At 37.2% G+C, this 14,631-nt stretch overlaps 3 protein-coding genes across 3 annotated transcripts; all 3 read left to right on the top strand.

Moving 5' to 3' along the window:
- The first annotated feature begins 1,189 nt into the window (after window positions 1–1,189).
- On the top strand, window positions 1,190–2,134 carry LOC131793458 (melanocortin receptor 5-like). The gene has a single exon (XM_066159452.1). It carries the CDS (start codon window positions 1,190–1,192, stop codon window positions 2,132–2,134), a length of 945 nt encoding a protein of 314 aa, XP_066015549.1.
- A 6,332-nt stretch (window positions 2,135–8,466) lies between these two features.
- Window positions 8,467–9,809, top strand: LOC131793453 (melanocortin receptor 5-like). The gene has a single exon (XM_059110869.2). The coding sequence runs from the start codon at window positions 8,518–8,520 to the stop codon at window positions 9,463–9,465; it is 948 nt and encodes a 315-aa protein (XP_058966852.2). The 5' UTR covers window positions 8,467–8,517; the 3' UTR covers window positions 9,466–9,809.
- Window positions 9,810–13,502: 3,693 nt separating this feature from the next.
- LOC136277420 (melanocyte-stimulating hormone receptor-like) lies at window positions 13,503–14,420 on the top strand. The gene has a single exon (XM_066159450.1). The coding sequence runs from the start codon at window positions 13,503–13,505 to the stop codon at window positions 14,418–14,420; it is 918 nt and encodes a 305-aa protein (XP_066015547.1).
- Window positions 14,421–14,631: the final 211 nt, after the last annotated feature.

Here is a 14,631-nt window from a genome sequence, read left to right as displayed (position 1 = left end):
ATTCCTCAAAAGCCTATCCGTCGATTCTTTGGGCAAGTAATTTTAAAAGCACTTTTATTACCAAATTCTACTGAAGTTAAAACAAGTAAATTGTAAAACATATTATTTTGGTAATAAAATGCATCACAGGAATATCATGTGCCGAATTCGCACATTTATAATGAAGCAGTGGACACATTCTTTTCAAGCAGAATGCGCTCACGATTATGCTGTTTTGTCAAAACTGGATGAGATATGTCACTTTGTCTCAGATATACGTGTAAGTATCACTATTTTTACATCGATTTAACATTTGAGACCAATCGCTTGCCAGAAAGCAACCAAGTAAGCAAATTATTACAGAAGAAACTCATGATAAGAAATAGAGCAAAAACTCCAACATGGTTATTAAGACTAGCTGTATTTCAGTATGTTACCAGCATCAATTAAGACCGTTTATCGAGTGCAAAATTGTAGTCCTCAGAAGGTTATGAATAGATTTCTTTGAGAAAGTAATTTTAAAAGCACCTTTACAACCAAATTCGAATATTCAAAAATATTTCGTGACTTTATCTCAGGCTTGGTACATACAGCTGGTCTTTGCGAACTCATTCTCTCATTTAATGACAATCGAGTACAAAGGCTGCTAACACCCAATCTTGAGTACCTACCACTGCTCCTAATTAAAAAGGTTTGTATGACTGCTCATCACTGCTAGGATCATCTCCGCGTTTGAATTTCATATGATGGTCAAACAAAGAACTTAATGATATTAAAATTAACGATTGATGGCGTCCCATAATCAAGTGAATTTATAATTACGCTTGTATCCGGGTAAGGCAACGAATCCGATTTATACAATCAACGCAACAACGCATCAGCCGATGCGTTGGACAAAGGTAGATTGTCGGTATCCTATCACTGGATGTTTATTCATGTGAAGAGGTTTTTGTTCTGTTTTCCTTTTCCCCTTATTACTAATTCAAATTTGCACAGAAAAACCGGCCTGTTCTTTTCTCTTTCGTGTCACTAACCACACAGCTTTCGGGCATTTCACATAGTCAGACGTTACTGATGAATTTTTACTCTCTATAACTGTTATTCAAAAATACAGGTTTAACTGGTCTTGACTTGAAGGGTGCTGTTAAGACGAAATATTCCTCGTTGCAATTAAGGATAACCTGCAAACAGTAGAAACGACAGCAGGATGATGACAAAAACAAATATAACGGGAAATGGAATACACACGCAAACATTTGAAATATTGTTATGCTCTCCGGTTTGGGTAGGTGAGTTGAAACAACAGTCCATTTCATTTTCAGCAGTCAACATTCTCTTCTCTATCACAGCAACTCTTGGGAATTCCCTTATCCTTGTTGCCCTTCACAAGGAATCTTCCCTCCATCCGCCATCCAAACTCTTGTATCGTTTTCTGGCAGCAACTGATCTGTTGGTTGGTCTTGTTAGCCAGCCTCTCCATGCTACCTATTGGATGTCTGTAGTTCAAGAACATTGGATTCTTTGTCCATACGCATGGCACGGAGGTGGCATAACAGGCTATGCGTTATGTTCAGTTTCCTTGTTGACGCTGACGGCCATAAGCGTGGACCGACTTCTCGCCATGCTGTTGGGACTGAGATACAAGGCGATTGTAACTTTGAGGCGTATGTACATCGTTTTAGCCATCTTTTGGGTTGTATGTCTAGTCACTGGCTTATTCTCTCATCTCAATTACCGTATAGCCTTTTGGTACACCCTTATAGGTACACCATCATGCCTAGTTATCTCAATCGTCTCGTACACCAAGATTTTTCGCGCTCTCAGTCATCATCAGGCTCAAGTACAAGACCACGCCCAACGACAGCCGAGCCAACCAAATGCACTGAACATGGCGCGATACAGAAAGGCAGTGTACAGTGCACTGTGGGTACAGTTAGCTTTAGTTGTCTGTTATGTACCACTTTCTACAGTGGAAATTGCGATCTCTCTTAGTAAAGAGAGCTCTCCGAATTTCATCATTATCAGGGAAATGGCGATTGTCTTTGTGTTCTTTAACTCTACTTTAAACCCGTTCATTTACTGCTGGAAGATAAGTGAAGTGAGACGAGCAGTAAAGCAGACAATCAGACAAGGAATTTGTTATGCAGAGGGGTAGACCTATTTTAACGTTCGCATGTACTGTTTCTTATATGGCTAATTTGAAAAATTAGAGATGTTAGAAGAGAGGGGAAGATATGAAGATAAAAGAGTAGGGAAAAATATGAAGAGCTACTTATAACTTTGTTAACATGTTTAAATACACATAAGGAAATGTTTAGAAAAGAAGTTGATCATCTCTATTTTTTTCATGGAGTTATAGTTTGAGACCAATTGTTTGCCTAAGATTTAGTATGAAAATAATAACAGAAGAAAAATGTAATAAAAAATGATTAAAAAACTCTAACATGTTTGATAAGACTAGCAGGCTGTGTCTCGGTACGTTACCAACATCAATTAGGCCTCTTTACTGGGTGCAATATTGTAGTCCTCAGAAGGTTATCCGTAGATTTCTTTGATCAAGTAATTTTAAAAGCACTTTTATTCCCAAATTCTAATATTCAAGAACATTTCGTGACTCTATCACAGGCCGCGTGCACACAGCTGGTCCTATGGGAAAACGTTCTCTCATTTTAATGAAAATCGAGTACAAAAGCTGCTAACACCCGCTCTTGAGAACTTAACACTACTCCTAATTAAAAAGATTTGTGTTACAGCTCACCACTGCAATGATCATTTCCGCGCTTGAATTTCATCTGAGTAGTAGTTTCGCATGCTACCCCTCCCTTCTTAGTAAAAGTCAAAATTAATTTCGATGAAGCTCAGAAACTCACGTGGAAATAAATAGAATGTTTGTATTGTTTAATAAAAAGAATAAACTCAAATCACATTTCCGAACTTCTAAAAATGCAACTTGAATCGAGAAGCTGAAATGTTCACACCTACGGGACCTGTAACGGGTTGCTTTCAACACATGCTGTGACCACGCGGAAGAGCATCAGAGGCAGCCATATTGGTAAGCCGCCCATTTGCGGTCGACTTCAGCTTGTATAAAATAGTCATTGCTCTATCATTGTCCTTTCCTCAGGAGCTCTTCAACAAAAAGTCCACATATCAATGATAGCGGCCAAGATAGTCAGCACTTTAAGAAATGTATAGAAAAAGGTATGGAGAATATGTACACTGATATTAAGGTATAAAAGCTGAATGAATTCCTGACAGTACCAATATCAATCCGCAACAATTGATTTAACTTTAAGCCTATATTGATGGCAAAATTTAGTCAACCGACTTGGATTCACTTGTGGAAAAAGACATGCCATATCTAACAAAATGTTTCTTACACATAGTGTAGTCCTGTAATAACTGGTTAGAGGACATATATCTGCGAGGCAAAAAAATAAAAATAAAACTAAGAGGAAAGAGTCCATTTTGACCTAAAGTTCATCGACACTCTTCTTCACCAGAGGCTCGTAGTGACAGAGTTTGACCCACTTCTCACCATTTAAAAGCTTGAATGCACGCAAATGAAATCAAATTTCGACTAAAGCAAATTGGTACATATATTGTTGTTGTTGTTGTTTTTTTTTTTAAGGAAGGGGAGGGCGAAATGAATTTTTCTTCTTGAGGGCTGTTTTAATAGTTCAAATCCCATAGTTTAGCCTTCATGAAGGCATTGGAATCTGTAATTCCATCGTTGTTGTTTTTGTTTTTTTCTTTCTTTCTTTCCTGTTGAGTATCAAAAAACAAGTAGTTCTACTTGGCTTGAGGCCACCCTGGCCGAGAACTACTCGAGAAGCGCTGTAAAATGATATATATGTTTTTTTCATTTAACGAAGGGCATATCACCATTCATAATGATTACTATTATAAAATTAATTTGTGTAATGAAAACAATTACTTCTGGGTATTTTGCAACTTAATCGCTGATAAGTCGAGTTCTTTCTTCAACGTTCTGTGATTCATTTTGGCTCAGTTACACACACACACACACAAAGAACTGAGAAAAAAACAAACAAACAAACAAACAAGAAAAGAGGAGACACCTCGTGGAAAGATGGCTTAAAAATTTGCTTTAGAGGCATGCATTTTCTACGAATTTTCATTGCGGACTTTGCTAACAGCTGTTCAAACATACAGAAGAAATGCTTAGAAATGAAGTTGATCATCTCTGTTTCACATGGAGTTATCGTTTGAGACCAGTCGTTTGCCTAAGATTAAGCTCGCAAATAATGACAGAAGGAAATTATAAGAAGGAATGATTTAAAAAAAACTCTGACATGGTTGATACGAATAGCCATTCTACAGTATGTTACCAACATCAATTAGAACTGTTCATCGAGTTGCCTCGTGAGTCTGCACTATTTTGACCACCGTGAAGACGAATATCGTTGTCGATAAGAGCACAGACCACAATAAACATGGCCACGGTCGATCTGTTAAATGGAGAGTTTCCTGCTAGCAACTAACTATGTATAGTAAATACAAGATGATTAGCAGAAAAAAAAAATTGTCCGAAACGAAGGACAATTTGTATTGTTAAAGGTGTTTTTCGTTAACTGTTCATCGCTACATCTATTTTCACACTTTTCAGGGCATAAAGGCAGAGATCAATGCAATTTGATCGGTAGAGACATTGTCATTATGTCAAAGATCCAGTCAAGTTCGACACGTAGAGAACAAAGAAAATAATTTTATTTTATTTTTTTAGTGGTTACTATGCATCTGTAACCATATATGAATTCTGAGTAGTTTTATGTAATACAGCTTTCAGTTTTCCCCAATACCGATTAACGTTCTTAAAAACGTATTTTTACCTTCAACTAAGATAATTCATGCGCTCTAAGTTTACGTAAATTATAAATTAAAAGTCGCCAAACCACCTTATATCGATAAAAGTTTTAATCTCTGGTTTATTCTTTCATCTCAATTACCGTGTAGCTTTGGAGGTATATCATCGTTCCTGGTAATCTCAACCGCCTTGTATATAAATATTTTCATATTTTGGTGCTCTCAGTCATCATCTGGCTCAAGTGTAAGATCATGTAAAACATGAGAAAGAATAAACCTGAAGACTAGAGATACAATCCAAACGATACCTAACATGATGTACGTGCGCCTCAAAGTTACAATCTCTTTGTATCTCAGTCTCAACAGTCGAACAAAACAAATGCACCGAACATGGTGCGACACAGAAAGACAGTGTTCAGTGCACTGTGGGATGCCGCCAGTATTAGTTGTCTGTTATGTACCAAGCTTAGCAGTGGAAGTTGTGATGTATACTAGTTTAAAACGATTATAGAATTTTGTCATTATCATCATAATCATTTGCCAAAATGGCGAATGCTTTGTTTTTTTTCAACTCCATTTTAAACCCGTTTCTTTACCGTTGGTAGATCAGATATAAGAGAAGTACGAAAGCAGACAGTCCTACAAGCAATTTGCCATGCATAGATTTCGATCTATTCGGACGTTTACATGTTCTGTTTCTTCCAAAGCTATTTATCAATGATGTTTTCCAGGAATACCATTTAATAAAGAGTAAGGAAAATTATAAAGAGTTACTTCTGATTTTTTATACTGTATTCAAGTTATATCAAGAGCAACCAAAAGATAAAAAAACTAAGTTCGGTAAGTATATCACAAGGATATCATGTGCCGAATTTACACACGTATAATGAAGCAATAGAGACTATTTCAGCTTTTCAAGCAGAATGCACGATTTTGTTGTTTTTTTCAAAACTTGGATGAAATATATCACTTTGGCTCTGATATACGGTCAAGTGTTTATGGAGTGTACCAGGAGCCTCGATTTGTTTATAACTTTGTAAATATGTAGACTTTGTTTTCATCTGTTCAAATATTTTGAAGTCAATTCTTAAGAAGTTGATTATCACTATTTTTACATAGATTTATCGTTTGAGATCAATCGTATGCCAGAGAGCAAGTTCGAAAATTATGAGAAAAGAAACTTATGGTAAGAAATAGTTAAAAAAAAACTCTAACATGGTTAATAAGACTTAATTCAGGACCGTTACGAATATCGCGAAATGAAAAACGCATGCAAATTTCTGATCAGTAAATAAGATGAAAAAGTTAAAGTTTCCATAAATGTCATAAATGTCATAAATGTCATAAATGAAGATAAATCTCATGGATAAAATAAGAATCAATTAAATTTGGTCGGTAATGTTTAAATGTTCAAAATTATTTATCGATCGACTGATTTCCGACTGCGATATTTAGACATCGTAGACTTATGTTCTAAATACTAAAATACTCCTAAATATTAAAATACTCCACAAAATTAAAAAAAAATGCTCCTTTATTTACTTTGTCTTGCTGAGTCATCAGCTAAGATGGGCAACCCAAACTGAAACTGATCTTTTAAAAATTATTTATCGATCGACTGATTTCCGACTGCGATATTTAGACATCGTAGACTTATGTTCTAAATACTAAAATACTCCTAAATATTAAAATACTCCACAAAATTAAAAAAAAATGCTCCTTTATTTACTTTGTCTTGCTGAGTCATCAGCTAAGATGGGCAACCCAAACTGAAACTGATCTTTTAATAAAATATAATGAGCATATCTCTATGAGCAGAGCTCATATTTAGTTGCAGTTGTTCTCACCAGCCTTTTCCAGGGGTTCGTTCAGTAAAACGGAGCGACACGGTAGTGGCGGTGGAATGATGAAATGGGGGAGTTTTGGGTCGGGTCGGGTCGGGTCGGGTCGGGTCGGGTCGGGTCGGGTCGGGTCGGGTCGGGTCGGGTCGGGTCGGGTCGGGTCGGGTCGGGTCGGGTCGGGTCGGGTGAACGCCGTTCTTTACCCGTCTGGACCCAAGCCTCACTCTTTTTCGGTGCGCCCTGATTATCGTGCCGTTTACTGTGCACTTCGCTTTACTAGCTGAACGCCTCAAACAGGCTGTGTTATCACTCAATAAGCTGTCAAAGAAAAAGGCGTAATGCAGAACACAAGAGACAGCACCATATATTTTCTTCGAGTCAGAAGCGGAGCCACTTATTACGAATGACGAATCGAGAGACAAAGTAAATGCAATCACCTGTCGTATACATAGCAACTTTAATTTTTACTACGGTAATGTTTTATAATCAAATGATTACTAACACAGAAAATTTAATTCATCTTACTGAATTGTTCATTAAGCAAACAATGTAAAGAGACTTCTGTAGCATTAAAGTTCACAAGGCAACCGGATGGACAATCAGACATGGTTTGATGCTACTCTGGTTTACAGATTTAACGAATGTAATCGAAGAAGTTACAATTCTTCGGTTACATTCATTAAATCTGTAAACCAGAGCAGCATCAAACCATGTCAGACCTCTGTAGCTTTTGCGCCTATGAAATGATTGGATATTTTTATTCGGTAGCAAAACCGTATCGTAAAAAAAAAGCTAGTACATGTATAGTTTTTCAAAAAAAAAAAATGGTGACCATAGATTCATACAGAGGAAGTCTTCAAACTACTTCCTGACCAAGTAACATCTACCTTGCAATCTTTTTGTTTTTCAGTTTGCTGTAAGTATGTGATCATAATTCCGGCTGACAAGACCCGGTATCACAACACTGGCATAAGCGCTTCATCATCTGTCAGTAGCTTTTACTGAAGGTTTTCCTTAGTCAAACACTGATATTTTCATTTTTTAAATTTTTTTTAAAATTTTTTTAAACAATGGTCACAGATTAAATAAATTTGTCCCTGTTATACGATGCCAGATCCAAAATGTCGTTTACCAATTACAGGTAACTAAGACAAACAGAAATCTTCAGTAGCAAACTTCCGCCGTAAAAAACCAGTGAAAATTTGCACACACATCGTCACCCGTGGGGGGAGTATTTGAATTATTTATGATCTTTTTACCAACATTTCCACCATTTAAAAGTGTGACATTTAGATACAAAAAAATAAAAATATTTTTAGAATAACTTTGCATCTCTAACCAACATAAATTTTGAAATTGGACTTTTTCTCTAAGTTTTCCTAAACTGTTAACAATTCATGTCATCCCGAGATCACGTGAATTAATAATTCACGCTATCAGCCGGGTAAGGCAACGAGTCCAATCCAAACAACACGTCGGCCTATGCGTTAATCAAGGTGTTGGCTAACGGCAATTGGTCGACTATCGACGAACTGTCGGTCGACTTTCGATATCCTATCACTGAAGGTTTATTTGAGTAAATAAATTTTTTTGAATGTTTTTTTGGGAAATTAAGCTATCACAAATGCAGTTTTACTTTCCTCCTATTACTAATTCAAATTCGTGCAGAAAGACTGGCGTTTGTTGCTCTTTCGTGTCACAAACCTCACAGCATTATACATAGTCAGACGCTAGTGATAAACTTTTACTCTCTGCAATTGTTATCCAAAAATTAAGGTTTAACCGACCTTGACTTAAAGGGTGCTGTTAAGACGAAACATTCCTCGTTGTATCTAAGGATAACCTTCAAAAGAGTGGAAACGACAGCAAGATGATGGCGACAACAAATCTAACGGAAAGTGGAACACATACGCAAACATTTCACGAATCGCTCTGTTCCCCGATTTGGTTAGGTGATTATAAACAACAGTCCATTTCATTCTCAGCAGTCAACATTTTCTTCTCCATCACAGCAATTCTTGGGAATTCCCTTATCCTTATTGCCCTTCACAAAGAATCTTCCCTCCATCCGCCATCCAAACTCTTGTATCGTTGTCTGGCAACAACTGATCTGTTGGTTGGTCTTGTTAACCAGCCTCTCTACGCTGCCTTCTGGATGTCCGTGGTTTACGAACACTGGAGTTTTTGTAGATACGCAAGGGATGCAACCGTCATATCAAGCTATGTATTATGCGGAGTGTCTTTGATGACGATGACGGCCATAACCGTGGACCGACTTCTCGCCATGTTGTTGGGACTGAGATATAAAGAGATTGTAACTTTGAGGCGCACGTATATCATTTTAGCTATCGTTTGGGTTGGATGTCTAGTCGGTGGTTTATTCTCTCATCTCAATTACCGTATAGCTCTTTGGTACCGCATCATAACCATACCATCATGTCTGGTAATATCAGTCGCCTCGTACACAAAGATTTTTCGCGCTCTCAGTCGTCATCAGGCTCAAATACAAGATCATGTTCAACGACAGCCGAGCCAACCAAATGCACTGAACATGGCGCGATACAGAAAGGCAGTAAACAATGCGATTTGGGTGCAGTTGGCTTTAGTTGCCTGTTATGTTCCACAGTTTATAGTGAGAATTGTGATCTTTCTAAGTGCAAAGAGATTTTCGAATTTATTCTTAATTTACGGAATGGGAATTTTCATACTTTTCTTTAACTCTACTTTAAACCCGTTCCTTTACTGCTGGAAGATTAGTGAAGTGAGACGAGCAGTGAAGCAGACAATCAGACAAGCTATCTGCTTTGCAGAGGGGTAGACCTACTTTAACGTTGGCATGTACTGCTTCTTCTATAACTTATATGGAGATTCTGCTTAGAGTTTAACCCGATTATCGGATTTCATCGTAATCAAGGGTATGGCAGATGTTTTAGTAGTTTTCTTTAACTCGACTTTAAACCCGTTTCTTTGCTGTTAATTTAAAAGCATTCTTATTACCAATTTCGAATATTCAAGGGAAATACGTGACTCTATCACAGGCCGTGTACACAAAGCTGGTCTTATGAGAAAACATTCTATCATTTCATGACAATCGAGTACGAAGCGCGCTCTTGAGTACCTATCACTACTCCTAATTAAAAGGGTTTGCATGATAGCTCACCACTTCAGGTATTATTTCCGCGCTTAAATTTCATCTGATGGTCAAAAAAAGACTTATGTCATTAAAATAATGAAAAAAGAGAATAAGTATAATGAAAGGATTAAATCTTTGGTTTAAGAACTACTATGCTCTAACCCCTTTTATGTGGTTTTCCTTAACATCTCTCTTTCATTCTCGGAACTGTTACGAATATCACGGAATGAATTTAAGGTTGTATGCAAATTTTTTATGAGTAAATAATATGAAAAAAGCTGACGTTGCCATAAATGTCACAAATGAAGGTATATTTCATAGATGAAACGAGAATCATAAAAACTTTGTCAGTCATGTTTAAAAGTTCAAAATTATTTACCAGGATCGACTGATTTCCCACCTCGATTTTTAGATATCGTAGAATTTTGTTCTAAAATATTCCAGAAAATTTTGAAATGCTCCTTTATTTATGTTGTCTTGCTGAGTTATGAGCTAAGCCAGGAAGCTCAGCTGAAACTCATCTTTAAACAGAATATGATGAAATGATGTAGAATGTCACATACTGTTAAGCATATCTTTATAAGCAGAGTTCATGGTTAGCTGCCATTGTTGTTACTAGCCTTTTAATGCTTTAATTTTGTAAAACGGAGCGAAATGGTGCATGGCACGATAGTAGCGGTGGAGAGAAAAAAAGAGGGAGGCTTGGGGTCGTGTCGGGTCGGGTGAACGTTGTTCTTTACCCGACTGGACCCTAGCCTCACTTTTTTTCACACCGCCGTGACTATCGCGCCGTTTATTGGGCACTTCGTTTTGCCAGCTTCGAACAGGCTATGTTGTCACTCGATAAGCTATCAAAAAATGCTCTGATGCAGAATAAAACTGACTTCTAAAGATATTTTCTTCGAGTCAGTAATGGAAACTCTTATTAGAAAAGAGCAATCGAGACAAAATGAATGCAATCACCTGTTGTATACATGACAACTTTAAACATTATTATGGCAGTTTTTCAAAAAACTCATACAAAACCCGGGCTAAATAACATGGTCTTGGTGACGATAGACTCACCCAAAGGAAGTCTTCAAACTGCTTCCCGACCGAGTAGAATCTACACTGCAACCTTTTTGTTTTTCAATTTGCCGTACGTATGTAATCATAATTCTGACAAGTCCTGATATAACAGCAGTGCCTAAGCACTTTGTCATCTGTCAATAGCTATCAATAGAGAGTTCAAGGCAGTTTGATCGTGAGAGAGGTTTTCATGATCTCAAAGTTCCAGTCAGGTGCGACACGTATAGAACAAAGAACAAAAATACAAATATTTTTAGGAGTAACTATGTATCTGTAACAATACATTAATTTTGAATAGTTTTATGCAATCTAGATTTCTATTTTTCCCATACCAATTATCCTTTTAAAAAATTGCCATTATAGATGTAGAAAATAGAATAATTGAGATAGTAAATTTTGGGCACGTTACTGAACTAGGGAAAAAATATTTTTTAATCTTGTCACGTGCGTAGGACAAAGAAGAAACCTTGAATTTCCCTACTGGAAAGTATTAGGAAAACTTATTACCATAACAATCACGATTGGACGCAAAAGCGGGTCAATAAAACTAACGAAGCGTCGATTTTGTTGTGTTGAAAACTTATTGGGGACAAGCAATTACAAGTAAAAACTTATGGAAAAGGTTCAAACTGTTTCGTATACTTAACTCAACACTTTAAATAAATTAAATTGATCATGCATTTTTCTTTGCAAATGAATTGTTTGCTCATGGATATTTGAATCCCGGAGACAAAAATGAAATTCAACATAGGAATGCTCGATTTACTTCATGTTACTAGAAGAAAAGGAGACAAAATTATGGAAATGTTTTCTAAATAGTATATCACCTGTGGAACTGATGTGATGATATGAATGTTCCTGGTTTCAATAGCACGGCCATCAGTGTTTGTCTCTTGAAAATCGTTCTCCCCTCTTACCTTGATATGAAATTTGCGTAATTTAAATAAAAATATATATTACCGTGAAAACTCGAAACACATCTTTACAAACTTAAAATATTCGATATGCCATGACCACTATCCATTATGAACCAGCGCGTTACAAGTTTTTATCAAAATTTTACGCGATCGGAGTCAGAATATTCTTAATTATCCGTCAGGAACGAATTCAGACTAGGGTCATTGTGTTTAACACAGTCTTTAAGTTAATTTGATATCTGAAGGTGAATATTCTTGAATTATCTGATGAGTAGGAAAAATATTAGCCCCGATCACTTGTCATGTGATTTAGAAAACAGTTCCTCGTCAAGCAACAAAAAATTTAGGGTTTTTTGATATTATAAACTGAGTTGATAACGTATATTAGCCACCGTAAAGAGTTTAGCAACTGACGTTTCGAACGTTAGCCCTTCGCCAGAGCGATTGGAGGAACTGTGGGTTGTGTGTGGGTTTATATACAAAAAAAAAAAAAAAGGGCTACGCTATCGGTGGGAATATGGTGACGCGAAAACAATAATAAATTAGTTAAATGAAAAGCGCTCGTTGATACCGTGGGATTAAGAGTGCCGATTTAAAAGGTAGATTTTTGTTCTACAGTTTTGCTTCTTCCCGAACTGCTTATGTGCGGAGGCGAGAACGAAAATCTCCTTTAAAATCAGGCACGTTTAATCGGTAAAAGACGGTAAAACGAAAATGGCTTAAAATACAAACCCGATAACAAAAAACCTCCAGAATGCGACTAAAAACTGAAAAACACACACACGAGAAATCGCACGCGTAACTTGCTTACCAACTGATCAAATTTAAATGTCTCAGCGCGCGCGCGCTAATCACACGACACGCCAGTCCGGTACTTTCTTCTTAACAGCCTAGGTGTAGGGAAAGGTCGCAAACTGCCATATGCTGCTCGTCATTTCTTTCTACGACGCAAAGGTGTTCTCGGAATCGGTCCACCTAGTCGTCTCCCTTTCAAGAAACAAGACGTTTACCCAGCTATTCATAAGATATTTGAAAAATGGTACCTCAACGTTCTTGACCTTTAATTTTCTCGTGACCATAAAAAATAATCCGGCTAAATTTGCGGCCATAAAAGAAGTGGGTAAATAATGAATGAGACGGTTAAGATAGAGATAGATAGGCTAACGACATAATGTCTTACACCTGTCGCTGTTTCGTTTGTAAGTCCACACTATTGCGACACGAAGAGAACAAATATTTACATATTAAGAACAACTTTGGACTTTTTCTCTGAATTTCTCTAAGCTGATACAATTCATGGCGTCTCAAGATCACAGGAATTAATGATTTACGCCATTATCCGGATTAAGCAATGAGTCCGATCCAAACAACATGTCGACAGACGTGTCGGTCAATGCATAGGCAGACAATCGGTTGATTGTCGACCAACTGTCGTTCGACTTTCGATAATCTATCACTGAAGGTTTATTTGAGCAAAGTTTTTTTTCCTTTTGTTGGGAAATTAAGTTATCACAAATGTACTTTGCCCTTATTACAAATTCAAATTTTTTCTCTTTCGTGTGACACACCTCACTGCTTTCGGGTATTTTACATTATCAGACGCTAGTGATGAATTTTTACATCCGTAATTGCAATCCAAAACCTCATGTTTAACCGATCTTGACTTGCCGTTAAGACGCAATATTCCTCGTTGTAACTAAGAATAACCTGCAAAAGGGTGGAAACGACAGCAGGATGATGGCAACAACAAATATAACGGGAAATGGAACAAACACAAAAACATTTGAAGGATTGGTTTCGGTAGATAAGTTTAAAGAACAGTTCATTTCATTCTCAGCAGTCAACATTCTCCTCTCCATCACAGCAACTCTTGGGAATTCTCTTATCCTTGTTGCCCTTCGCAAGGAATCTCGCCTCCATCCGCCATCCAAACTCTTGTATCGTTGTTTGGCAACAACTGATCTTTTGGTTGGTCTTGTCGGCCAGCCTCTTTATGCTACTTATTGGATGTCCGTGGTTCACGAACACTGGAGTCTTTTTCGGTACGTAAGGGAAGCAGTTTTCACAATAAGCTATGCGTTATGTGGAGTGTCTTTGTCGACGTTGACAGCAATAAGCGTGGACCGACTTCTCGCCCTATTATTGGGATTGAGATACAAAGAGATTGTAACTTTAAGGCGTGCATATATCATTTTGGCTATCGTTTGGGTTGTATCTCTAGTCGCTGGTATATGCTTTCATCTCAACAACCGTATAGCCATTCGGTGCAGCCTTATGGGTATATCTTCTTGCATAGTTATATCAGTCGCCTCGTACACAAAGATTTTTCGCGCTGTCGGTCATCATCAAGCTCAAATACAGGATCACGCTCAACAACAGCCGAACCAACCAAATGTACTGAACATGGTGCGATACAGAAAGGCACTACACAGTGCAGTGTGGGTGCAGTTAGCTTTAATTGTTTGTTATGTACCATGTTTTATATTGATCATTCTTTGTGAAGTGCGATGTCCGAATGACATCAGAATTGAGGGAATGGCAATTGTCTTGGTGTTCTTTAATTCATCTTTAAACCCGTTCCTTTACTGCTGGAAGATAATTGAAGTGAGACAAGCAGTAAAGCAGACAATCAGACAAGCAATCTCTTGCGCATAGGTAGACCTATTTTAACGCTGGCATATACTGCTTCTTTTAGAACTTATTTGAAAAATTATATTTGTTAGAAGAGAGGAGAAGATTTGCCATTCTATGATAAAAAAGGGTGAGGGAAAATATGAAGAGCTTTTTATAAATAGTATATTGTACTCAAATTATCTAACGAACAACTAAGAGGCGAAAAATTGTGGTTTAGTAGCCATAACAAAAC

The sequence above is a fragment of the Pocillopora verrucosa genome, chromosome 12 (genome assembly GCF_036669915.1).
Source record: "Pocillopora verrucosa isolate sample1 chromosome 12, ASM3666991v2, whole genome shotgun sequence".
NCBI lineage: Eukaryota > Metazoa > Cnidaria > Anthozoa > Scleractinia > Pocilloporidae > Pocillopora > Pocillopora verrucosa.
This window is presented reverse-complemented; position numbering and strand designations above follow the sequence as displayed.

Coding starts and splice junctions, on each gene's coding strand:
- LOC136277420 (XM_066159450.1), top strand. CDS start 13,503: ATGGCAACAACAAATATAACGGGAAATGGAACAAACACAAAAACATTT.
- LOC131793453 (XM_059110869.2), top strand. CDS start 8,518: ATGATGGCGACAACAAATCTAACGGAAAGTGGAACACATACGCAAACA.
- LOC131793458 (XM_066159452.1), top strand. CDS start 1,190: ATGACAAAAACAAATATAACGGGAAATGGAATACACACGCAAACATTT.